The sequence below is a fragment of the Ostrea edulis genome, chromosome 5, assembly GCF_947568905.1.
Source record: "Ostrea edulis chromosome 5, xbOstEdul1.1, whole genome shotgun sequence".
Classification (NCBI taxonomy): domain Eukaryota; kingdom Metazoa; phylum Mollusca; class Bivalvia; order Ostreida; family Ostreidae; genus Ostrea; species Ostrea edulis.
In genome coordinates, this window is record NC_079168.1 from 32,820,442 (window position 1) to 32,846,525 (window position 26,084).

Consider the following 26,084-nt stretch of genomic DNA (forward strand, 5'->3'; position numbering starts at 1 on the left):
ATGTGGGTACATTGTATATTAAGGTATAATGTGGGTACACTATATTAAGGTATAATGTGGGTACACTGTATATTAAGGTATAATGTGGGTACACTATATTAAGGTATAATGTGGGTACACTGTATATTAAGGTATAATGTGGGTACACTTTACATTAAGGTATAATGTGGGTACACTGTACATTAAGGTATAATGTGGGTACACTGTATATTAAGGTATAATGTGGGTACATTGTATATTAAGGTATAATGTGGGTACATTGTATATTAAGGTATAATGTGGGTACACTATATTAAGTTATAATGTGGGTACACTGTATATGGTATAATAAAACTATTTGAAGTCAAGTTTTAATTGTTAAGGGGATTCATGGTAGAAGGATTGTTATTCTTCATTCATAGTTCAGTTTATTTTGTTTGGAAAGGATTTGAATTTGTGGGTATGTCAATACCACCTAAATTAACAAAATATTCAATCTTCATATGAAAATGATTGATTTTACAGTTTACATGTGAAAACAAAGATAACACACTGCACAATTGATTGATTGATTGCTTTGCTGTTTTCCGCCACACTCAACAATTTTTCAGTTATCTGGTGGTGCCCAGTTTTTTTATTGGTGGAAGAGACCACCGACCTTCCGAAAGTAAACTGGGAAACTTTCTCACTTACCGGTGTGAGCAGGATTCGAACCCACGCCAACCAGAGGTGAGAGGCCGTATGATTTTGAGCGCGATGCTCTAACCACTCGACCACGGAAGCCCCTTATGTTTTCATTGATGTTAGATAGAGTACATATGGTTACAATGGAAGTTTCTGAATATATGCAATCGAGTTAAAGCATACCTGTCTTGTCTTTTGATGATGAGATATTTTCTGGATGAAAGCAATTTAATATGCATTACTATAAAGTTTCAGTGGATTCCAATAATTGAATGTAAATTCATAAAACACCATGCATACACCTAAAATCATTCACAACTTAAATTTCTGATCTGTGGAATCTTGTATTAAATATTTCAAAACAAATAATCTGTGCTGAGGTTTTGGAGATGGAGGAAGATAAAACAAATGGTTAAATGAAGGTTTTGCAATTCTAAAACTCAAACTTTCTGGTCAACCATTGCGAAGATCTCTTTCTGATAAAGAAAGCTACAACTATACACAAATTTCCTACGGTGACACAGTCCCCGAGTTGGACTATATACACAAATTTCCTACAGTGAAACAGTCCCCGAGTTGGACTATATACATAAATTTCCTACGGTGACACAATCCCCGAGTTGGACTATACACTGTATACACAAATTTCCTACTATTAAACAGTCCCCGGTTTGGACTATATACACAAATTTCCTACTGTTAAACAGTCCCTGAGTTGGATGATATACACAAATTTCCTACAGTGAAACAGTCCCCAGAGTCTATATACACAAATTTCCTACAGTGAAACAGTCCCCGAGTTGGTCTATATACACAAATTTCCTACAGTGAAACAGTCCCCGAGTTGGACTATATACACAATTTTCCTACTGTTAAACAGTCCCTGAGTTGGACTATATACACAAATTTCCAACTGTTAAACAGTCCCCAAGTTGGACTATATTCACAATTTTCCTACTGTGAAACAGTCCCCGAGTTGGACTATATACACAAATTTCCAACTGTTAAAACAGTCCCCGAGTTGGACTATATACACAAATTTCTTACTGTTAATCAGTCCCCGAGTTGGACTATATACACAAATTTCCTACTGTTAAACAGTCCCCGAGTTAGACTATATACCTTTAGATGCCTTGACGTGGTTTTCGGTATGAACTCCTCCAGGCAGGTATTTTGTAATTTCCTCCATACCAGTAAATCCTCCTCTGGTTAAAACCTGTCACAGAGATCGATAATTATCTCCTATCTTACAGAGGTAAATATATTATTTATCTTGTATTGTACAGAGGTCGATATATTGTTTATCTCCTCTCTTACAGAGGTAAATATATTATTTATCTTGTGTTGTACAGAGGTCGATATATTGTTTATCTTCTATCTTACAGAGGTAAATATATTATTTATCTTATAATAATTCCAATGTTATTTATTACAAGTGTTTTGATTGGACAAAAATAAAGCTGAACAAGAGTTTATACATCAATAAATCCGAAAACGCGATGTATTCATACACGCCTGAAAACAAATAACATAGTGCGGGGAAACTATTCAAATTTTTGCAATTGTTAATGAAGTGAATGAATTGGAATTATAAGAATCAAACATTCTTTTTGAAGAATTTATCGATGTGTAAACTCCGGCCATTTTACTCACAAACTTAACATAAAAGTGCTTCGCACTTTTATTCAGTTTGTGAGTAAATGTCCAGAGTTTACACATCGATAAATTCTTCAAAAAGAATGTTTAATCCTATATTGTACAGAGGTCGATATATCGTTTATCACTGTACAGAAGTCGATATATTGTTTATTACTTATATCACAAAGGTTGATATGGTGTTACAGATGTCAATATATTGTTTATTGTAGTCACATATCTTAGACTAATGAAATTATCATAGTGTATTTCCAAGGTTAGAACTTGATTTCTTTCATTTTGAAATCATGATTTAAATCTAAGCCCTGACCAACTTTCCAGAAAAAATCTGATAGATTCTCCACATTTAAATGCTCAATTTAAATGACAAACGTTAAGTTTGAACTAAAATGCATTTTAAAATTGTCTCAAAAAAATTTTTAGTCTCGTCATTCAATTTGATGCTTTTACTTTCAAACATATTTTCAGTTTCATTAAAATTCTTACCGGCACGGAAATTCTTTAATCCATTTAGAATAAAATGACCTCAATATTTTTTTAAAAATTTCTATTTCATAAGCCCTGCTTTGTTTCTTCCCAACGTTTTCCTTTTTTCTCATTCATGGGACATATTTTGATTTCCTTGAGGACAATAATTTGTATTTGAATATAGACATTCCCGCACATAGTGTATGTAAACACCGAAAAATTGCTGTTTACGACGTAATTCATTAATCTGATAAACACTTTCTTATATTCAATTCAAATGAACTGTTTGTTGTTGTTTTTTATTGAAAATGAATTCAATAATTCTATTTAACCAAAACATAACTTTACACACATTAACATTGTGTAGATGTCGTAGAACATCACTTCCGACGGCGACTTAATAAACTAAGAGTAGAGATTATGTCATCACACGGTTCAAAATTGCTTGCAAACTCTTTACAGTTATTTTTTTAAAGAATAAAATATTTTATGATTTAAAGTAAAGTTTTTTAAATTTGTTAATTTTTTAAAACACGACCAGTCGGACTAGTAAATCAACATTTAGTAGACTCGGTCGGTTGGACGTGCCTTAGTGTCAAACCCGGGGGGGGGGGGGGGGGAGAGTTTGCAGTCTCTGTTATCTCTGCCTAGTTTTATCTCAGCATCCCTAATGTCTACCAGTAAGAATATGTATTGAGTTATTTTCTTTCTCTTTTACAGAAAATCATGTTGAAATATAAATATATCTGTTGAATATGTAACTTTGTGATAAGCAGTTGTCAGTAATTTTTCTTTTTAATTAATGGACAGGGGTGGGGAGGATAATTTTAAAATTTCATTGTCATTCTTTACCTGTTGCACTAGTTTACAAGACAGGGGTGGGGGTGTAATTTTAAAATGTGATTTTCATTCTTTACCTGCTCTACTAGTTTACAAGACAGCGGGGTGTAAGCGCCACTGAACACATAGGACATGTCTGTGGGATTTTTCAGGTCGATGTCCTCGGACTTCGGAATCTGTTGACAATAAACATTAAATAACCTCATCAAGAAATCGTGTATTTTTCAATCAGACATGATATGATGTATTTGTTAACATTTCACTAGAATTAATCTGTTGTATAGTGTACAGTCATTATATTTTGTGAGTACTCAATGCAGCAAAATTCCCATTTAGTATCAATTCTCGATGACATAAAATCACTTTGTCCGAATATTTCGGATATAGTAAAAATTAGTTTTAAATACTTCACAGCAAGGATGTTGATTTCATATGACAGACTCTTTGTAAATTATCCCAAAAATTAATTACTAGCATACAATAAGGAAATCAACAGTACAAGTCACTGAGAACTTTAGTGATTCTAGTAAAAAATAAAGTCTGCCGAATTTGAATCAAATCAGAATGGGTCTCAGACATGAGTAACTGTAAATTATATCTAACTGCATGTATATTTAATTTTTTTCCATATCAATAAAAAAAAATTGAGAAATTCACTACGTCATTTAGTCAATTTAAACATCTCACAGATGATCATGATGTAGATTAATTTTGGAATTTTTTTTTTTTTAAAGAGATCATTAAATAAAGCCTAACACAAAGCACACAATAGTTTGGGGATCAGTGGGTGGGTGGGGGTCTACCTGTCCCTTCTCCTGTCCCCATCCTCCAAACCCTGTTCTCTACCTCCTTCCCTCCCTTTAACCCCCCCCCCCTCCCCAACATAGAATTGCCAGTAGACAAGTACAGGCTTAGGATAGGCTGAAAAGTCCATCGTATGCAAGATAACCCCGTGAACTCTTACCAATGAAAGCTTTTTACACAGACTCTTGAATGTGCTGCGTCTCGTCATGGCCGCGACCCCAGACGTGACCTTGTTAAGGGGCGTGGCAGCCTGACTCCCAGCCTCCTGCTCTGTGAGGATTCCCAGGGATTTCAGATTGGAAAATGTGACTAGCTGCTCAAAGCCATGACTCTACAAAAGCAGGAATCATTATTTGTGCCTTTGAATGGGTAATATTGAATCATAAGATGAGTATCGGTACTGTTTATGTTATATCGCACACACTGTTGTACTGTCCTGAAATATACCGATTCCGATTAAGAAAGAAATTACGCATTTCGATGACAAATGAAAATTAACATTTTGATCTAGTTGATAATTAAAAGATAACAATTAAGTACATGTATAAAACATTTTGATTTAAAGGAAAAATTAAAATGAACAATGTGGATATGAAAATCATCCATACCTGCAAGTATTGGGTCTTGAGAGATTTGTATGTCGAGGGAGTGATTCCATTTTGTGTTAAAGACAAAAGACATATCAGTTTCAGGGTCTTCAGCATATTGTCCTGCATAAAAATAGAAAATAAATAAACATATTAACCTGCATAAAAACAGAAAACAAATAAACATATTGATCTGCATAAAAACAGAAATAATAAAACATACTGACCTGCATAAAAACAGAAAACAAATATTAAACATACTGACCTGCATAAAAACAGAAAACAAATAAACATATTGACCTGCATAAAAACTGAAAACAAATAAACATATTGACCTGGATAAACACAGAAAACAAATTAACATATCCCTTGATAACAACCTGTACCATTGTTCAGGTCAACACACAAAAAATATCTCCTGTGTTTAGAGTCTAAACAGTAAACTGTGATGGTTTCAATTCATGATGAATTTTGTGTAACACTGTGGCACACTTTCAGTGATAAAGTCTACAAAGTACATGCATTCACACATCATGAAATCTAAACCACCACGCATGGCTCTCTCATCTAACAAACCAAACAATTAAAATGGCTTCATTAAATTATCTCATGGTACTAGTTCTATCCAGTTCAGACAAGTTTAACCCAAACAAAAGTGGACTATGTAATAATTTAAACTGCTGTGTACATCAACTCACACTGGATTGAATTAAACCAGATTAATTTAACCCACAACATCTGAATTGTATCACGTTCACACTGAAATCATGAAGTGGGTTACCTTAACCCTCTTCGGTTCAACATGAACTGATTTAAAAACTTGGAAGAATATTATGAATTTCAATGACAGACTATACCTAACTGTATGATATCTGTATAATGGCAGTCAACATTAGCTTAATACTAACAGGTGCTTCTTGACCCACTTTATTTTTACACTGTACTTGATTTTATTCCACTTCATTCCCTAATAGGTTCACCTTGACCTACTTTGGAAATGAACTCTGTGTGAACACTTCATAAGTTAACCCACTATTACCCAAGTTACCCCACTATTACCCACATTAACCCACTATTACCCACGTTAACCCACTATTACCCACGTTACCCCATATTAACTTTGTAGAGTCAGAGTGAGCAAATAAACAGGAGAAATCATGAAATATTCAATAAATACATTTTAAAATATCTGTCGTAAACTATGCTATGAAGATTTAGAATTCCGGTACACACATACCTGTTTAAAGATGAGTTCTTCGATGTAGCTGACATTATCTCTCACACTGGTTCCCTCCAACAGGCCTGGTGAATATCAAATATATTCAATGTTATCATGATCTACACCAGGAATATCATCATTTGCCAGGGCTCAAGTTTCAACTATCAGAGTGTGGGATAGTAATAAGATAGAGGGAGGTAAAAGTAATAGAGTGTGGGATAGTAATATGATAGAGGGAGGTAAAAGTAACAGAGTGTGGGATAGTAATAAGATAGAGGGAGGTAAAAGTAACAGAGTGTGGTATAGTAATAAGACAGAGGGAGGTAATAGTAACAGGGTGTGGTATATTATCGAGGTAGAGGGAGGTAAAGTAACAGAGTGTGGTATATTAATGAGACAGGGGGAAATAACAGCACAGAAAGCGGGACATTAATGAGATAGAGGGAGGTAAAAGTAACAGGTGGTGAATCAGAGTAAAGGGAAATAACTGTAGTACATAGTGGTGTGGTGGTAACTAAAGGGGTGTGACATCATATTAAGTTCCATCTTGACACTCTCTTCCTCTCTTTTCTTTCTTTACTCTCTGTCTCTCTCTCTCTTTTTTCTCTCTTCCTCTCTTCTTTCTCTCTCCTTCCTTTCTTTCTCTCTCCCTCTCCTTTCTCTCTCCTCCTTCTTTCTCCCTCTCCTTTTTCTTTCTCCTTTCTCTCCCTCTCCTTTCTCTCTCTCCCTCTCTCCTTTCTGTCTCCCTCTCCTTTCTCTCTCTCCTTTCTCTCTCTCCATCTAATAGTATACCAGTATAGTATGTACACTTACTGTGTTCTGTCTGAAGATAATCCTCAAATCCACCTTTAGTTTTTTTCCCCAGGATCTGTTCACATGCTCCAATGTCTATAAAATATCCACAACTACAGTCACACACACTTATAGTGAAGTGATTACAGTAAAACATGCTTATAGTGAAGTGCTGAGGATGAACAATTACAGTAAAACATGCTTATAGTGAAGTGCTGGGGATGAACAATTACAGTAAAACATGCTTATAGTGAAGTGCTGGGGACGAACAATTTTGATTCATTTTAAGTGGAATTTGTTACATCCAGTAAGTTTATATGTTTCAGAACAATAGGGAATGAAAGTCAATAAGTGTAAGTCTGAATTCATTATAAGTGTGTTCATTATAACCATGTTTGACTGTAAAACACAATCACTGTAAGATTTGTAACTTACAGTCAGACATTGTAAGATTGTAACTTGTAATCAGACATTGTAAGATTGTAACTTATAATCAAACATCACTGTAAGGCTGTAACTTACGATGAGACAGGACCGCTTTTTGCTCCTTGAGTCTTCTGAGTTCATTTGCAACAAAGTCTTTCATATCTCCAACCGACTTCAGATCATGCCTTTTCTGTAAGACAGCGTATCATTAATTAACATCAACAAAGTCTTTCTCCATGAACTGAAATGATTTAAGGAAAGAACATACATGTATTATCATACGATTGTGTTCCCAATTCACATGGTTTGGTTTGGTTTGAACATATTTTATTGTAACTGAATTTACAAAGGGATTAAGCACGAGTTCTTTTTAACTTAGAACACTCTCTCCCAAACCCATCAGATTGCTAAACTATTGTGACAGTCATACTGTAAACTTATCTGGATGAGATTCAAATTTTAGCAGCTTTGGTGGTGATGGAAGATCACTAAACAACCATCCTAACATCATATCAATAAACTAGTCCTCACATCATATCAATAAACTAGTCCTCACATCAGATCAATAAACTAGTTCTCGCATCAGATCAATAAACTAGTCCTCGCATCAGATTGCTTAACTACCATCCTCACATTGGATTGCTTAACTACCATCCTCACATCGGATTGCTTAACTACCATCCTCACATCGGATTGCTTAACTACCATCCTCACATCGGATTGCTTAACTACCATCCTCAAATCAGATCAATAAACTAGTTCTCACATCACATCAATAAACTAGTCCTCACATCAGATTGCTTAACTACCATCCTCACATCGGATTGCTTAACTACCATCCTCACATCAGATCAATAAACTAGTCCTCACATCAGATTGCTTAACTTCCATCCTCGCAAATCAAGAGAAGCGGACTGAAAACTCTAGATTACTATGACACTGAACAATATGACTGACCTTTAATTGGCTAAATTCATGGATTTGTGGCTACTTACATCAAAATCCTGTTGTAGAGACTTTGCTTTTGAGCTCAGATATCCTAAGACATTGGAAAAATGACGATTTCTAACATCCTCGAAAATCTGGGGAGAAAAAGCTCTGCATGATGATTTGCATTCCAAGTGACATAAAATATTCTTCTAGTGTGACTTCAACAATGAAGGTTCTGTATGTGTGTATATAAGGATGCATTAAAACATTAATTTAAATTCTAAATTGAAATAGTAATAACAAAAGCTTACTTGATCATCTGAGTTGAGCAGTAACTTGGCTGTCTGCTGTTTTCCAGTGACCTCCGGTCCAAATTCAATTGTTCCTACAGAATCACTACATTAATTTTGTACAACACTGTACTCCACATAGCTATAACACTAGTAGTATTGGGGAATTCAATATTCAGGTACAATATATTGTACAACACTGTACACAGCTCTAACACTAGTACATGGGGAATAAAGGATGCAAACCCAGTACCAGTCTGACACAATTTACAGTGGTGAATTTTACAGTATTATCTCTTGCAACATTCAGACACAATTTACAGTGGTGAATTTTACGGTATTATCTCTTACAACATTCAGACACAATTTACAGTGGTGAATATTTTAAGTTATTATCTCTTACAACATTCAGACACAATTTACAAGGTGAATATTTTACGGTATTATCTCTAACAACATTCAGAGAAAATTTACAGTGGTGAATATTTTACGGTATTATCTCTTACAACATTCAGACACAATTTACAAGGTGAATTTTACGGTATTATCTCTTACAACATTCAGACACAATTTACAGTGGTGAATATTTTACGGTATTATCTCTAACAACATTCAGAGAAAATTTACAGTGGTGAATATTTTACAGTATTACATGTATCTCTTACAACATTCAGACACAATTTACAAGGTGAATATTTTACGGTATTATTTCTTACAACATTCAGACACAATTTACAGTGGTGAATTTTATGGTATTATTTCTTACAACATTCAGACACAATTTACAGTGGTGAATATTTTACGTTATTATCTCTTACCTATAAAACATAATATTGATTCAGAAACACAATTCACAGCAGTGAAATATATGATATTATTATACCTCAGTATGGGAATTCTATGCAACACGTAATCTGATTGGTCTAGACGGTCACATGCCAGGGATAACAAAACTTCATATCTCCCTCTCAAACATCATATTTCCCTATCATATTTACCCCTTGGGCAGCCTCGTGCATTTTCCATAAATTTAACGTCAAGGTAGACGAAGTGTATTGTGACGTCACAATAAGTCCGAGTCATTCTACTTTCATAGTTCGTAAGGCACAAAATATGCGGGTCTCTGATACACAGTTGAATGCATGGTTTTAGTTGATACAGAAAACCCAAGGAAGTTAATCTACATTCAAGGAAAATGGAAATTCAAAAACTGATTATCATTTCACTGTATTTCGTTGTTTGTATCTTCTACCGTAATACGTTGACGGCGCGGTTTTACCGTTAGGGCGATCTCAGCCATATAGATGAGCGGACTCCAATTTCAAATACATTTTTGTAGTCTTGCTTTGTTTCGGTATAATAAACAATTTATTGCATGAATGATCGGGAGATATAAAGATTTATTCACCCAAGAAAAATCATATTCCCCTCATGCGTTGCCCTCGGGGAATATGATTTTTCTTGGGTGAATAAATCTTCATATCTCCCTCACTATCATGCAATAAATGTATAATATTTCTTATCAATGTAAAATGTAACATTTTGACACAATTTACGGTGGTGAATTTTACGATAATATTTCTTACCAATATAAAACATAACATTCTGACATGATTTACAGCGATGAATTTTACGTTAATATTTCTTACCACACTTGATGCCAAAGGTTTCATCCAGCAGACCTTCGTATGTTAGCTGAGAGCACAATGGTGTCACATAATCCACATCTACAACAGTAACACAACTCAACTCACCTCAACTCATCTCATCATAATTCATCTCAACTCATGATAACTTAACTTATATCAACTTATCTCAATTCATCACAACTCATCTCTACGCATCTCCACTCGTATGAAATCTAGAAATAAACTGTTCTGAAAAGAGTGGTCACTGTTTAGCGGTTGTGAAAAGATTGGTCATGGTCTAGAGGTTGTGAATACAAGTCACGGTCTACAGGTTGTGAAAAGACTGGTTGCAGTCTAGTGGTTGCCTACCTCTGTCTATAAGGATTAAACTGCCTAACTCTGTCTATAAGGATTAAACTGCCTACATATGTACCTCTCTATAAGGATTAAACTGCCTACCTCTATCTATAAGTATTAAACTGCCTACCTCTGTCTATAAGGATTAAACTGACTACCTCTGTCTATAAGAATTAAACTGCCTACCTCTGTCTATAAGGATTAAACTGCCTAACTCTGTCTATAATTATTAAACTGCCTACCTTTGTCTATAAGGATTAAACTGCCTACCTCTGTCTATAAGGATTAAACTGCCTACCTCTGTCTATAAGGATTAAACTGCCAATTTCATGTCGGCTGAAGTCCTGGTCAGACGAGCTTCGGTCCATTAAATAGTTCATTACATCATTCGTCATCTACAAAATACATTTTGCATTCTTCTGTTAGTTCCTTACAACTAGTTAGATGAAATAATTGACTTTAAAGGTTTCCTGCGAGAAAAAAAGAATGCCTACCTTGGCCCCTTTTCCTATACAGTGCACATGCCCGATTTCTCCCATCAGAGCTTGTAGTCGGACCAGAGATTTGGCTACAGTGTGAATCCATGTCTGGTCACTCTCCTGAAATTGTGAGGTGAGTAGTCTGATGTTGTGGTCATTAGAAATCTCACAATACATGGAAATTGTACAATATACAGTCAAACCTTGTTATCTCAAACCCAATAAAAAACTTCGAGATATTTGAGTTTTCGAGATATTGAGGTTAGTACATAAAGAAAATGTAGTTGGGACTTCCAGCTCACTTCGACATACCCAGAGTATTCGAGATATCAATATTCGAGATATCAATATTCGAGATATCAATATTCGAGATATCAATATTCGAGATATCAATATTCGAGATATCAATATTCGAGATATCAATATTCGAGATATCGAAGTTCAACTGTAGACAAGTCTTTACGAATTCCTGCTACATACAGGACTGTATAGAGCAATGAAACTTACATCACACACTAACAAAGATTTGTCATGGAAATGAATAGAAAGGTACATAGTACCTTAAGGCCAATTTTCTACTTGTAATTGATTTCATGAAATCATGAATCATACTGACAAAATATTTCTTTTGTGTTGATGACATTGCTTGTACTGTATTGAAATTAATATAACACTCACTTTTAACCATGTTACCCAGATTTCTAAAAATTGATTTTCTTTACATTTATAATACATAAAACTTTGATTCCCTATTGTGGCTCCATCCTATCTCTTAGGGCCATTATTTCAACAATTTCATAATCAACATTATGTTGGGAATGTTTCACCTAAGTTTTATCTTTTCTAGCCCAGTGGTTGTTGAGAAAAAGAATTTTTAAATGACTCCACCATATTTCTACCGTTTTCTATACTATTTTCTCTTGGAAGGGGGCATGGCCATTCATTCGAACAATTTCAATCCCAGTATGGTTAAAATTGGTCCTGTGGTTCTAAAGAAGAAGTAAAAAATCTGTAAAGTTTACAACCAGATGGACAGACAGATGGACAAATGGATTATAGGTGTTCGGAAAACTTTACTTGAGCTTATAGCTCAGGTGAGCTAAAGAGTTTAGGATTTCAAGGAACATGTATGACTCACAGAAGGAATAGACATGCTAAAGATTGAAATCTAATTCTATAATTTCAAATTTCTCAGGTAAAATGCACACACAAAATGATGGACTAAATATACTCATTTAAAAGCATCTTCATAACATGGATCAACCTTCTCTTACAAGATAAAATGTTTTGAAGAATTCTGGAAGTTCTAAAGATAAGACATCTTTGTCAAGTGGTATGAAGTCCAGTCGAAGTTCACTCAAGGTCACATATCCCATCACCCCCTCATACTCCAGCACAGAGACGGCAGTATGTAACTGAAAAAATTAAACCATAGCAGGCCAGGCCATTATATTCAGGTGTCAATGTTTTGTTGTAAAAGTAAATACCAGAAATTGGGTGTTTTCTGCAATTGACAATTATTAACAGATTTGCAGATAGGAAAAATCCTCAAAAATTGCAATGACAAAATTTGAATATACATATATTAAGTATATATAGGTATAATGCTAGTGCAGAAATTTGATAGAATGACAGAATATTATTTGCTACCTTTTAGGGATTGAATCATTAAAAATTCCACCTGCAGAAAATACCCATTATACAGTATGTCATAATGTGGCTGAACTGGGAATCAAACCTGTGGCCCCTGCCTTTCAAGTCAGGTGCTCTGACCAGGTCGATATCCATGGTCCACCAATGATTTTAAAGTTTACTGAGAGCAAAAATTCCAACAGAAGATTTTCTCTTGGTCCTCTGTACCCTACATTTTGGCCAAGTTAATTAAGATTCTCTGATATGTAACATGATAATGTTTGAAAACATGCATTACTTGTCCATTAGAACATGAAAAATAAGTACAGAAAATGAAAATGTACCAAAGTTAAATAAAATGTAAAATTTGACTTACTTTTCTTGGAACAAATATTATATTATACTTTCTTTGGAAATTAATATTTTTGTCTGAATTGATGTGGTCAGCTATTGACTTCATAGTGGTCATTCTGGGCCGGACCAGATATATCCTCCTGAAATGAGAAACTTACAAGCATGTACATGTAATATATTTTGACACAGAAAAAATTCTAATACAACTGTTTTGTAATCTGGAATTTGATTGGCTGATGCACTGAGGTTTGAATGAAACAGTTAAATGGGTGTTGATGAGTCTTTCAATTGTGATGTCATCATAACTACAGTAGAGTGATGCAAAAACATAATGCTGAGGAAAAATAACATGTCATCATAATAGAAAAATATCAGTAACATTCTGGCAGTCGGATGGTTTCGATTAACGGTGCAAGAACTCGATTAACGGTGCAAGAACTCGATAGAACACCTGACTAGCGATTCCGAGGGCCTGGATTTGAATCCTGGTCTGATCCACTGCATTTTCTTCCTTCCTATTATGTCAGATATTATTTGTCCTTATCGCTTAGCCAGTTCAATGGTTTACAAGCTGCTATCATGAATTCAAATCTAACATATTTTTCCATAAGAATTTCAACTAAAACTGTTTTAATTGTTTATCAGATTAAATGAATTTAACAGTTTTAATTTCATGACATCATTGTTTAAATTTCCCACTTTTTATCTATAACAGTTTCCTGTGGGGTGTTCTTCTTCCTTAAAAATTTTGTAAAATTAAATGTGTGTGTTATGATTTCCTCCAAGTCCACGGTAGAGAAGATAAATAGTCCATGAAAGAGAATTAAGATACATACTGTGGAATTCGTGGGGGCCAATGTTCATGGGTAAGCAAAATTTTGCTGGTTCGTGGGGATGTAATTTCGTGGGTAAGTGATACAAAGTCACTAGGAGAGATAGCTCTACTTAGTTTTAAAAATGTTCGAGGACACGTAAATTCGTGGGTAAGAGTGACCCACGAAATCCACGAACATCAATCCCCCACGAACAATGATGATTCCACAGAAGGCATTATCTGTTGCCCTATTCATGTAATGAATAAAATATTGTCTAGATTAAAATCCTCTTCACCAGGTGTTAGATAACATTCTCAGGGCTTCAACGAACTGCAACAGCTGTGAGGTATCAAGATTTCCACTATACACGACTGTGTTGTATCATGACACACCCAAGTTTTTTTTCCTTCAGATTCACGTGAACTGACAATAGATGAGTAATTCACTATGAGAGTGTGTCTGCTTGACATTTGGCATTCATAACATTTACTGAATTTGAAAAAAAAATATGATTCTCAGGGCTCGAAATTAACATATGCCCATCAGTCTGTGACTGGTTAAAAGTTTGGCGGACTGACTGACATTTGTTTTAGTCAGTCCGATGGGACTGGTTAATTTTCTAAAGCATCATTTTGGAAAATATACTAATTAATAAGAAATTTTATACACACATTTGACATGCTACGATCTGTAGATATCAGACGAATCTGATTCGTAAATATAAACCCCACATTTAAGTGTTACAATATTGTCTGAGGCATATTGAGTTAAATTTCATTTTAATAACATTAACAAAATATGTTTAATTATTTCTGGAAAACTCTGTTGGACTGGTAAATTTTTCTGCGGACTGGTTGAAATTATACCCCATCAGTCCGGCTGGACTGGTGACATAAAAAGTTAGCTTTAAGCCCTGAAATTTCTGTTTGCAATGCTTTATGTCCCTAAAAATTTGAAATTTATCAAATTTCTGTAATACTACTCAAAATTAAATAACTGCTGGCCATTAAGTATTGTTAATCACCATCAAAATAATTGTACATTATTACTAATACTAAACCATGATTCTAAATCACCCACAATTACTAACCATGATTCTTAAGAATCATTACTAACGATGATTCATTTTAATCAATGTTAAACTCACTGTTCACAGCCCTGCATGGACTTTAAGGAATTGTCGAACTTGAAGATTTTGTCAACCCCTCTTTGCTGAAAAATGCAAAATATCACACAGCATGTTATTCTAATACACAAATTTTCAGATGTAATAAAGAGCGATCTTTAATGTTTCCATGGTTACCTTCAGTACAGATACATTAGCAATTCTGTCTAGAGGCTTCATTAAATCCGTGTCGATAACCAGGTCCTTCCTACCAGGCATCTAATCAAAATTCATAAAGAAATATTCAAGCTAACATTTGGCTTATTTATTAATCATATATCAATTTGGTTTTATTTGTCGGTACCAACTTTGAATATATAACTGCTTTATCTAAATGAGGGTATAAATTTCTGCAGTATCGAAGGTCCCTTTGCACCCAGCTTGTAAAAACCAAATTAGAATAAAATCAACAACAGTTTATCTACATGCAAGCATGCATGTTTATAATAATAGGTGTGGAATTTTATCTTTTTTTCCCCATAATTTTACATGTCAAGACCAAAGTCTCTGTGGTAGCATGCTACAAATTAAATTGTGATAAATGTCCAATATTATCAAATACAACCATGCAGGTATATATGTAGAGTGAAAATATTTTGAACAAATTGAAGGAAAACATTAAATTAATATTAATGAAGAAAAATTAATTCATTATTAATAATAACACGAGATTTCTGATTGAATAACGTGTTAAATGTTTACTTTGTTTATTTACTAGTTCTGTGTAGCATGTCATTTGAATCCTTATGAGACCACGCCCACTTTTACCAACGAAAAATACAACAGTAGGTTGGTTTGGTAAATGACGGATGATGTCGAGATGTAGATCTTACCCTAGACTTATGTAGCGGGGTAGATCTATACATACCTATCATTTGTCAAATAAGAAATTAAACGACTTGATTTGCATTAACAAAGAACATTTGAGAGTTGTAAGATAACAATATTCTAAATTATAAGGTAAACCCCTTCACTGCTTCAGATATGCCCTACAATCGCATCAATTTACAAATATGTCTTCTGATTGGGATACAAAAAGAAAAATCGTAGAATTTCGAAAATGTTTACTTGATCTAGCAGGCTTGTCAGATCATCTCTCGCAAGAACTTTCAATCGAAGAAAATCTGGAAACTTCTTTCCACTGGGGGCAGCCATCTTGGATTTTAAACTGGTCCGCAACATATAGAAAATGAAAGTAGACTAAAGCCGAAAGGAAGCATTCTATATTAGAGGCGGTGACCTGTGTGTACACAATGGAAAGGAAGCGGAGACTGTTGTAGTCTAGGTCACCTACATGTTTGTCAATGCAATGTTGAGTGGGAAGTCAAACGGCTTGCGTAACCTAGGCTAAGACTGTTGTGGGGAAAGATAGGGACATCATGATGTAAATAATTCAGTAAAGTTTAACGCTGATAAATGATGGTTGTTTTAGTTTTTCTTTTCGTATTACCTTTTTTAGGCATAAACTTGTGATTTGACCTTGACCTACATGTAATGACCTCAAGTAGGATCATATGTAATCGTTAGAAAATCTGTGTCTTATCATAAAATTTTGTCCCAATCCAATCATATATTATGAAGTTTATTTATCTTATTGAACTACAAATTACTTTCTTTAGGGTCATGGCACATGTTTGTTCATAAGAATTTAGTGTACGTTCCAGATACGATAGTAATTTTGAAATGTATAAAACCATATTACAAAGTTAGGACAGAAATAGTTTTTACTGTAATGACTAATTTGATTACTTGTACATAACTGACCTTAAAAATACACTTCTTATAATAAACAGCCTTTGTACCAAGTTTCAGTTTCTACTGTCTCTCCATTACGAAGTTGTGTCCATATGATGGGCTTATAATGAATCCTATATATAACTAGATATTCTTTGTTTGCAGGGACTTTCACAATTTTCGTTTGCCAAGTGTGCTGCTACAGGAGTGAAGATTGAGAGAGAACATTTCTAGAAATTATTTATTTTTCCCCATTCTCATTTACATCTTTGCATTAACCCATCTCAGTCAAGTCTGACCTCTCAACTCAGGAATCCGAAATTTCACAACTTTTGTAGAAGCCTCCATGTCTAAACTATGTAGGCAGCTTATTAAATTTTCAGGTGTATATGAAGAATATTTTTGAAAAATTGCTGTTTCACTTAAATCAAATGCATCATGTACCCCCACCACTAACACCATTGCTGTATGTAGCTGTCTGCATGATCGAATTTCATAATTTTAAGAAGTCTTCCTTGCTTATAATGGTGCAATCAGTTTAGTTGTCTCTCTTGTCTAGGAAATTTTAAAGAAAATATGTATTTTCACTATGGTATATATAAGCAATATTGTTCCGCGATTGTTAGCAGTGTGAATCTATTGTTGATTGGTTTCTGTGCACCCATGCAAGTTTAAATCTTTTGGAAATGGATGATTCAAAATGCTTTTAAAACTTCTGTGGTAGTCAGTCAAGTTGAATAGCTGATTAGCAGATAGCTCAGATTGCAACCTAATTAAAATCAGATTTTCTCTAACCATTCCACTTCTCCAGTGTAACGGTTAGAGAAGATCTGATTTTAATTAGATTGACTCAAACTGTAGATCCTAAATGTTCCTGGGACTTGGGTTCAAATCCTGGTGTGATCCACTGTATTTTCTCCCGGTATTTTAACTGGGGTCATTGAATCCATTAAATGAATATAGGTGTGATGCAGCATCAGTTGACGACATAAATTGTAGATCAGCTTACACATCATGCAGTGTAAATACCAGGGTTTCTTTCATGATCGAGGATCATTTAAAGAAGTTTGCTGATGTAGTTCTCCAGCACGATAATCATTTAGTGATCATGGGACTAGGCTAAAGTCGTGTGGTGATCAAAATGATGAGCTGAAACTCATTTGGTGATGAAGACAACAGACTAACTATCATTTGGCAATCAAGGGCCTAGATTAAAAATCATTTGGTGATGAAAGGGCAGGGCTTTATAATTATAATTTTGATGATCAGGGACATGCAGGGCTAAAAACCACTTGGTAATCATCAAGGTGCCAGGCTAAAACAAGAGGCTGGGTACAGTATATATAGAAATTTAACTACATAAACTTTCCTATGCAGATTTTATAACATCTCTACAGATAATTATGAGGTTTACAGGGACCCTATGAATAAAATCCATTATTGATAATGCTCCTGAAAAAAGCTTGGACCAATATTGCATTTCATCCACAGGTACAAAACTCTCAAAATACATGTACTGTACTACTCCAGCATGCTAGAGGTTCATGGCGAGATACTTTTGACTTGGCGCTGCGTATATAAGGGACGTTAACTGAGGCTTTATTAGTAACTTGTTGGAGTAGTATTGTACATGTGCGTTTGGTAGAACTAGCAAATACCCTTCCCCCAGTAGAGCTCACAGCAACACCTCCTTCCACCATTCCAGTTTCATTCTCCAGCAACAACTGAACATAGATCTAAATCAGGAGAAACATAGATCTAAGGCCTGGGCTTGTATCAGGAGAAACATAGATCTAAGGCCTGTGTTTGTATCAGGAGAAACATAGATCTAAGGCCTGTGTTTGTATCAGGAGAAACATAGATCTCGGGCCTGTGTTTGTATCAGGAGAAACATAGATCTAAGGCCTGTGTTTGTATCAGGAGAAACAAAGATCTAAGGCCTGTGTTTGTATCAGGAGAAACATAGATCTCGGGCCTGTGTTTGTATCAGGAGAAACATAGATCTAAGGCCTGTGTTTGTATCAGGAGAAACATAGATCTAAGGCCTGTGTTTGTATCAGGAGAAACATAGATCTCGGGCCTGGGTTTGTATCAGGAGAAACATAGATCTAAGGCCTGTGTTTGTATCAGGAGAAACATAGATCTCGGGCCTGTGTTTGTATCAGGAGAAACATAGATCTAAGGCCTGTGTTTGTATCAGGAGAAACATAGATCTCGGGCCTGTGTTTGTATCGGGAGAAACATAGATCTAAGGCCTGTGTTTGTATCAGGAGAAACATAGATCTAAGGCCTGGGCTTGTATCAGGAGAAACATAGATCTAAGGCCTGGGCTTGTATCAGGAGAAACATAGATCTAAGGCCTGGGCTTGTATCAGAAGAAACACAGATCTAAGGCCTTGGCTTGTATCAGAAGAAACACAGATCTAAGGCTTGTGTTTGTATCAGGAGAAACACAGATCTAAGGCCTGTGTTTGTATCAGGAGAAACATAGATCTCGGGCCTGTGTTTGTATCAGAAGAAACATAGATCTAAGGCCTGTGTTTGTATCAGGAGAAACATACATGTAGATCTCGGGCCTGTGTTTGTATCAGGAGAAACATAGATCTAAGGCCTGTGTTTGTATCAGGAGAAACATAGATCTCGGGTCTGTGTTTGTATCAGGAGAAACAAAGATCTAAGGCCTGTGTTTGTATCAGGAGAAACATAGATCTAAGGCCTGTGTTTGTATCAGAAGAAACATAGATCTAAGGCCTGGGCTTGTATCAGGAGAAACATAGATCTAAGGCCTGGGCTTGTATCAGGAGAAACTCTCCATCATTTCATGTAGGATTTATTTCCAGATCACTATACATAGTTTTAGATAAATATCAAGTACAAAATCCATCAGATTGCCTTCACAGACAAAAACTTAAGTCTTTTTAACATATCAAGCTTCACAAAATTTTGTTCAATATGACGGGACTGATAGCAGAGGGAGTGTGAACACATTGCTATGCTGAGTGTAAAAATCCAGCTGTTAATCGCAGGTGTCTATTCTGGTCCCTCGGGGGCTCCTGGAGGGGCACCTCCTCCCGGGGCTCCCCCAACATCTCCTTGCTTCTTCACCCCCGACACGATGTCATCAATCCTCAGAAGTAATATTGCAGTCTGTAAAAAAAAAAAAACAACAACAGCGAGATATACGTAACCTTTACCCACAAGACAGTATCTGGCTAACAAAACAGGATACTTTTAACTATATTTACCTCAATTGCAGTTTTGTACGTCTGGACTTTGACGGCAAATGCTTCCCAGATTCCGTAGTCCTTCATGTCCACCACCTTGCCTGTCTCTCCGTCCACGCCCCAGCTAGAGTTACCAGCGGTGGCATGCTTCGCCTAGGGAAAACAAACTCCACATTTACCATCAACTTCTTACACTTCAAAAACTTCAAGGATAAATTCCTTGAATGATTGTTTGAACATTTTTCCCTGATGACTTGTGGCAAAAAATGTATTTCAGATGAGACACTCTTTACAGCCTTTCACAAATAAAGATTTTGGTTGATGCTTATTGCACATATACAATAACTAACTTACTCGGAGGGCGGTCAGAGTCCTGATTGTGCTTGCTCCACAGTTCTGGATCAGAGTTTTGGGGATGACCTCCAGGGCTCGACTGACAGCTCTGTATGGCCATTGATGGACCCCAGTAATACTCTTGGCTTTTTCATTCAAAGCCTGAAAAATTGTGGTTCATATGTTAATGTAATAATTGACTTTGGTGAAAATATTAATGTAATTGATTTACTTTGGTAAATGTGTTAACATAATGATTTACTTTGGTAAAAAGGTCAAAATAATTATCCAAAATATCAATTACCTGAGATAATGCCATTTCTGCTGCCCCACCCCCAGGTACTAAGTATGGCTCCAACATAACGTTCCTACAGACATTCATGGCGTCCTGTAGATTTCTCTCCACCTCGTTAAGGATGTCTTTACTGGCGCCACGAAGCAGGATTGTGCAAGCTTTGGGATCTTTACATTCCACTAAGAATGTGAAATACCTGACAGAAACCCATGAAAATTTATCATTTTTCAGTATACACAACCAGAATCAAATTTTACACCACACAAATTCAAATATTTAAATCATTTATAATAAATTGCATTGCTAAGGTACATGACATGCCCATCTGCAATTACATGTACATGATGCATATCTATGTTTGAGTTTTTGAAGTCACAAGCTGTGATACTCTCATTTTCAAAATGAAGCTTCAGTGACCTACTTTTAGATTGTGATACCCCTCCCACCATTTAGATATATACCGTAAATCTGGTTATTTTTGCTGTTGATTAATTTTCAACGATTTTGCGAGTCAGTTGGATCCACAAAAATATTTTTCTCAAAAACAATGTTTCACACGTTTTTTAATATGTTATTACATAAATTCGCAAAATTAACACAAAAATAAATATATAGGCTTTTTACTCAAATTCGCAAAAATAAATCTACGCAAAAATATCCAGATTTACAGTACCCTGAACATAAAAAACCTAACGGATGGACAAGCCTATATCATATTACACCCCGTCAAAAGATGAGAATATTATTTTTTTTAAAAATCAATTACATATACATGTACCTCAAAATTGACAAATTTATCCAAAACTTTAGAAAAGAATTTTTTTTTTTATAACTTTCTTCTTTCAAGAAATAAGCATACATGTACGATGTATTTACAAAATACACTGAGAAAATTGACTTACTCATCACCAAACTTCTCAATGTAGAAAAGGCCACACTCAGTTCCTACATCATCCTCCCGTATCTCATCAGTTCTATTAACAATGGTTCCTCCACAGGCCCTGTACACAGAACAATAATTACTATCATCTAACATTAACCACCATCATCAGTTCTGTTAACAATGGTTCCTCCAAAGGCCCTGTACACAGAACAATAATTGTAATAATTTTCCCTTGTCTATTACAATGATGGAGACCATCACAAAATCACAGATTCTATATGGCTTGAAATTTCTTTCTCTGGATAAGGTAACATATATCTAGATTTACAGGTATGTGGTTACCTAGCCAGATTGACAGGTGTGTAGATACCTGGCTATATATACAGATTGTCAGGTGTAGATACCTGGCTATATATACAGATTGACAGGTGTGTAGATACCTGGCTATATATACAGATTGACAAGTGTAGATACCTGGCTATATATAGATTGACAGGTGTGTAGATACCTGGCTATATATACAGATTGTCAGGTGTAGATACCTGGCTATATATAGATTGACAGGTGTGTAGATACCTGGCTATATATAGATTGACAGGTGTGTAGATACCTGGATATATATAGATTGACAGGTGTGTAGATACCTGGTTATATATACAGATTGACAGGTGTGTAGATACCTGGATATATATAGGTATTTAGAATGAATAGACAAGTGGTTACCTAGCCAGATTGACAGGTGTGTAGATACCTGGATATATAAACAGGTATCTAGATCTACAGATATGTGGTTACCTGACCAGATTGACAGGTGTGTAGATACCTGGCTAGATATAGTAATTAGATTGTACAGATGAGCGGTTACCTGGCTATTCTGTTGTTGTCAGACTTTCGCACTCTGCGGATGCAGCTGATGCCAGCCTTTACTAGGAAGTGCTGAGCGAGATCGGATACACCTTTCTCAGTTATGACCAAGTCTGGTTTGACAGCAATCACTTCCTCACAGATCTTCTTTACATATTCCTCTTCCATTTGTAAAATTTTACTAAAAAATAAAACCCAGTCAATTGTGTAATTCTCTGTATGGGTGAATCTACAATAAGAACTATCGAGATGTATACCGGTTCCAAACACAGAAATCAAGTTAAAAACACTTACGCAAAATCTTCCTCCTTCGTAATTTCAATGTTAGTCTACAAAAGAAATAAAAGTCTGGCTATAGTACATATTGAACCTACTCTTAAGGCCCACAAAGCATTCAATGTATTTAAAACCCACGATACATGATTCATTAACAGTGTAGTGACTGATTTCTACCTGACTTTCTCCTTTTTTGTATTCAAGGTTACAATCCAGTAACAGTATTCTAGGGTTCTCGATCCTCCTACAAAGTCACCAAAACATTTATTTCAGGTATTGTGATAAAAAAAATTCTTACAATCCATTTTCCTTTCTATCAAACATTACAAAATACAAGTAGAGAATTGTGATCTTCACGAACCTCTTCATTTTCGGATGAACGATGTCTTTGTTGAGCATGACTCCGGTCAATACTTTGGAATCTTCTATAGTACCACCGGGGATCTGCGAGAAAAACGTAAAAAAGACTTAGTTCTGACAAGTGAATCTTCTATAGTACCACTGGGGATCTGCGAGAAAAACGTAAAAAAGACTTAGTTCTGACAAGTGAATGGCGTGGAGTTGCAGGCCATTGGGTACATACATATCAACATACTTCTAGTACGATGGTTCAGAAATGTGTGAACTCGGACCTTGGATATGCTCTTGAACTCTCAAAAGTGTTGAGATGCACTGTGGTGAATCTCACTATGTTCACAAAGACATGAAGTGACATGAGAAAGTTTGGCCCATCTGTTAACTCAACGAGTTTTTGGGGGTTTTTTTGTCTCCATGAGTTACCTCTCTTTGCTCTCAATTGCTTCTGTACTCTTTCCTTCATTAATAACTCAAACAGGTTCATTTTAATGAACTTGTTTAAATTAACTTCATGTCAACCCCCTTCACTTCACACCACAAGCACCATAGATTTTCGCTGGCGCACCAAGACAAAAAACAATTTGTTTTATTTAAATGCTTGCTTAATCCAGGAAAAGTTTTCAAAGTCTTTGGAAAAGTGTGGAATAAATTGTAACACTAGAACACTACTAGTCCACACCTGCAGATATAAGTCTTTTTATTGAAGCCTGCGCAGTAATTGTTCTTTTACATCATGGAATCCAAGATTGCAATATATATATTGGCAGGAAATACACAAGACCAAGGATTTCAGACAAAATCAATGATCCCCGTAAGATTGAATAATTACGATAATGCATTATATAAAAAATGTGTATGTTTAAATTAACTTGTGCGTTATTTTTTAATTATGCTCCCGACTGTTCTTGCCATAAAAGTGTGACTTTTCCAAAAGACAGACAACACAAGAAAACCAGTGAGATTATACTACTCAGGTCAACCTGAACAAGAAAACCAGTGAAATTATACTACTCAGGTCAACCTGAACAAATTGAACACCTAGAAAACCAGTGAGATTATATTGAACAAGAAAACCAGTGAAATTATACTACTCAAGTCAACCTGAACAAATTGAACACCTAGAAAACCAGTGAGATTATATTGAACAAGAAAACCAGTGAGATTATTCTACTCAAGTCATTCTGAACAACTTTAACACCTGGTAGTATTTCTTCTCCTCCTTAGGATTAATGACAAAGTCTACCAGCTCCAATGTTGGAAGATTTTAGTCTTCCTACTTCAAGGGGGCAGTCTTTTCTCATTGTGACCAAATAGTTGTAAAATCAATTGACATGTTCTTACCTTTTCTACTTTGGCATATCTCTTGATATCAATTTCTCTCCTCCCATTTTCTTCTAACAGTACTGTAGACGTAGCTTTTAATGCGATTTCACATGCCAAATTGGACCTTTAAGAAAAATGAAAAAAAAATTCAAATTTCCAATAAAGAACTTGAATTACAATGAGATATAATTCTTGCAATCATTCCCTGTCAGATTTATCAGGGAAACATAATTTTAGTGAACATCCAAACTTTTCATCACACTACATAGCAGTAAATAATAGAAGAAATCATGCATGTGAATGTAATTTTTGTCTTTAGACAACTTAAGAATGTATACTAATATAAAATTCATATGAGCTAAATGTGATACACAGAATTCCATACAAATGAATTCCTACAGATTCTAAAAGAGTTATACCACTTGCTGATGAACTTGGTCCCTACACAGCTTTTGACAATCTTCATCATTTCGTCTCTATTTTTGATGTCCACTGGAACACTGCAATATAGACAGTTATTTAGTAACACAATAATATCAACGTTATCAAATTTGTGTCCTCCAAGCCCCCCCCCCCCCCCTCCCTTTAAAATATTCTGTGCAGAAGATAAATTTTCGCACTGTATCACATTGCTGCACTTTCAGTATGACAATTAATACTAAATGTGTATTTCTATCAAAACTCATTTGTATTATATTTTTAAAATTTAATATGAAAAGTTTACATGATATGGTTCAAACAGATTCTTTTCATTACAACATCAAACCTTTAGGTGATAAAGTTTGCAACTTGCTGTTGTAAGTACTACTTTTAAAATTTATGCTGTCAGATGCTATCAGCAACTAGTTTATAAATATTTCATTCCAATTTCAAAATAGGGTTTAAAAATTCCAAAAGGTATGTCCAAATTTAGCCTGTTATTATGTACCTGATTTTCTCGCGGAGAATTTCCACTAGATCCTCCAGGGCTTGTCTGAAAGCGCTGATGATCACCGTGGGGTGCATCTGTTGTTGTAGGAAGGGCTCAGCCACAGACAGCATCTCCCCACCTAACACAATCCAAAAGATGTGATCAAGACATGTTCCAAATCTATACAGTTTATTCGACCGAATCAGGACAGTCCAGGCATGATCAAGTACATGTTCTATACAGTTTACACAATGAAATCAGGACAGTCAAAACAAGATCAAGTACATGTTTACTCATTTTGAATTGAAAAGTAAGTCATTACCAGATCTTCCATCAATGAAAAAAAAAAAATCACTATGGTTTAAATATTTTTCTTTTGCAATCTACATGTATTGTATATTTATCAAGTCTTGCATTCATTATTATCATCTTGTTTCCTTTTAAACTGTATGATTCAGAATACTGTTGTCTGTATAGACGGAATGGTGCATTTAATAAATCATGAGCCTTAAAGAAATCTGTCTACTATTAGATGGGACTGCAGTTGTGTTTAACTACATAACCAGTACAATGCAGCGGGTTTTTTCTACCCACTTGTACTGGTACCCATTTAATTGGGAAAAATAGCATCAAAATCAAACAAATTAGGAATTTTCTACCATTGTATCGGCAAATGATTTCAACTAAGGGCTATTCCAGAAATAAATACATGGGGGGGGGGGGGGGGGGTCGGGAGGCACCTTTTGTATATACCAAGCACCCATAAAAAAAAAAATAAAA

The 26,084-nt window shown here is 35.2% G+C and overlaps 2 protein-coding genes across 5 annotated transcripts in view; both read right to left on the reverse strand.

The window, feature by feature from the left end:
- The window catches only part of LOC125649283 (vacuolar protein sorting-associated protein 33B-like), a 43,502-nt gene extending 27,172 nt beyond the window's left edge, over positions 1-16,330 (reverse strand). For 2 of the 4 annotated variants that reach the window (XM_056165817.1, XM_056165816.1), the window contains exons 1-18: positions 16,174-16,330; positions 15,244-15,324; positions 15,088-15,152; positions 13,148-13,265; positions 12,414-12,554; positions 11,155-11,259; positions 10,959-11,055; positions 10,325-10,402; positions 8,697-8,770; positions 8,451-8,537; positions 7,552-7,645; positions 7,051-7,125; positions 6,256-6,320; positions 5,040-5,141; positions 4,592-4,762; positions 3,705-3,803; positions 1,786-1,879; positions 847-876 (exon numbers count right to left, since the gene is read on the reverse strand). In XM_056165817.1, coding sequence (XP_056021792.1) covers positions 847-876; positions 1,786-1,879; positions 3,705-3,803; positions 4,592-4,762; positions 5,040-5,141; positions 6,256-6,320; positions 7,051-7,125; positions 7,552-7,645; positions 8,451-8,537; positions 8,697-8,770; positions 10,325-10,402; positions 10,959-11,055; positions 11,155-11,259; positions 12,414-12,554; positions 13,148-13,265; positions 15,088-15,152; positions 15,244-15,324; positions 16,174-16,287 — 1,690 coding nt within the window. In that variant the 5' untranslated portion in view covers positions 16,288-16,330. The remainder of the gene's footprint in view (positions 1-846; positions 877-1,785; positions 1,880-3,704; positions 3,804-4,591; positions 4,763-5,039; positions 5,142-6,255; positions 6,321-7,050; positions 7,126-7,551; positions 7,646-8,450; positions 8,538-8,696; positions 8,771-10,324; positions 10,403-10,958; positions 11,056-11,154; positions 11,260-12,413; positions 12,555-13,147; positions 13,266-15,087; positions 15,153-15,243; positions 15,325-16,173) is intronic. The other 2 variants (XM_056165819.1, XM_056165818.1) reach the window with 1 other exon arrangement.
- Positions 16,331-19,652: 3,322 nt separating this feature from the next.
- Positions 19,653-26,084, reverse strand: part of LOC125649286 (T-complex protein 1 subunit gamma-like) — a 13,506-nt gene continuing 7,074 nt past the window's right edge. The window contains exons 6-17 of the mRNA XM_048876724.2: positions 25,323-25,443; positions 24,814-24,894; positions 24,413-24,518; positions 23,076-23,158; positions 22,892-22,958; positions 22,733-22,767; positions 22,440-22,619; positions 21,594-21,692; positions 20,701-20,887; positions 20,418-20,558; positions 20,085-20,216; positions 19,653-19,986 (exon numbers count right to left, since the gene is read on the reverse strand). Of these exons, the coding sequence (XP_048732681.2) occupies positions 19,870-19,986; positions 20,085-20,216; positions 20,418-20,558; positions 20,701-20,887; positions 21,594-21,692; positions 22,440-22,619; positions 22,733-22,767; positions 22,892-22,958; positions 23,076-23,158; positions 24,413-24,518; positions 24,814-24,894; positions 25,323-25,443 (1,349 nt within the window). The 3' untranslated portion in view covers positions 19,653-19,869. The remainder of the gene's footprint in view (positions 19,987-20,084; positions 20,217-20,417; positions 20,559-20,700; positions 20,888-21,593; positions 21,693-22,439; positions 22,620-22,732; positions 22,768-22,891; positions 22,959-23,075; positions 23,159-24,412; positions 24,519-24,813; positions 24,895-25,322; positions 25,444-26,084) is intronic.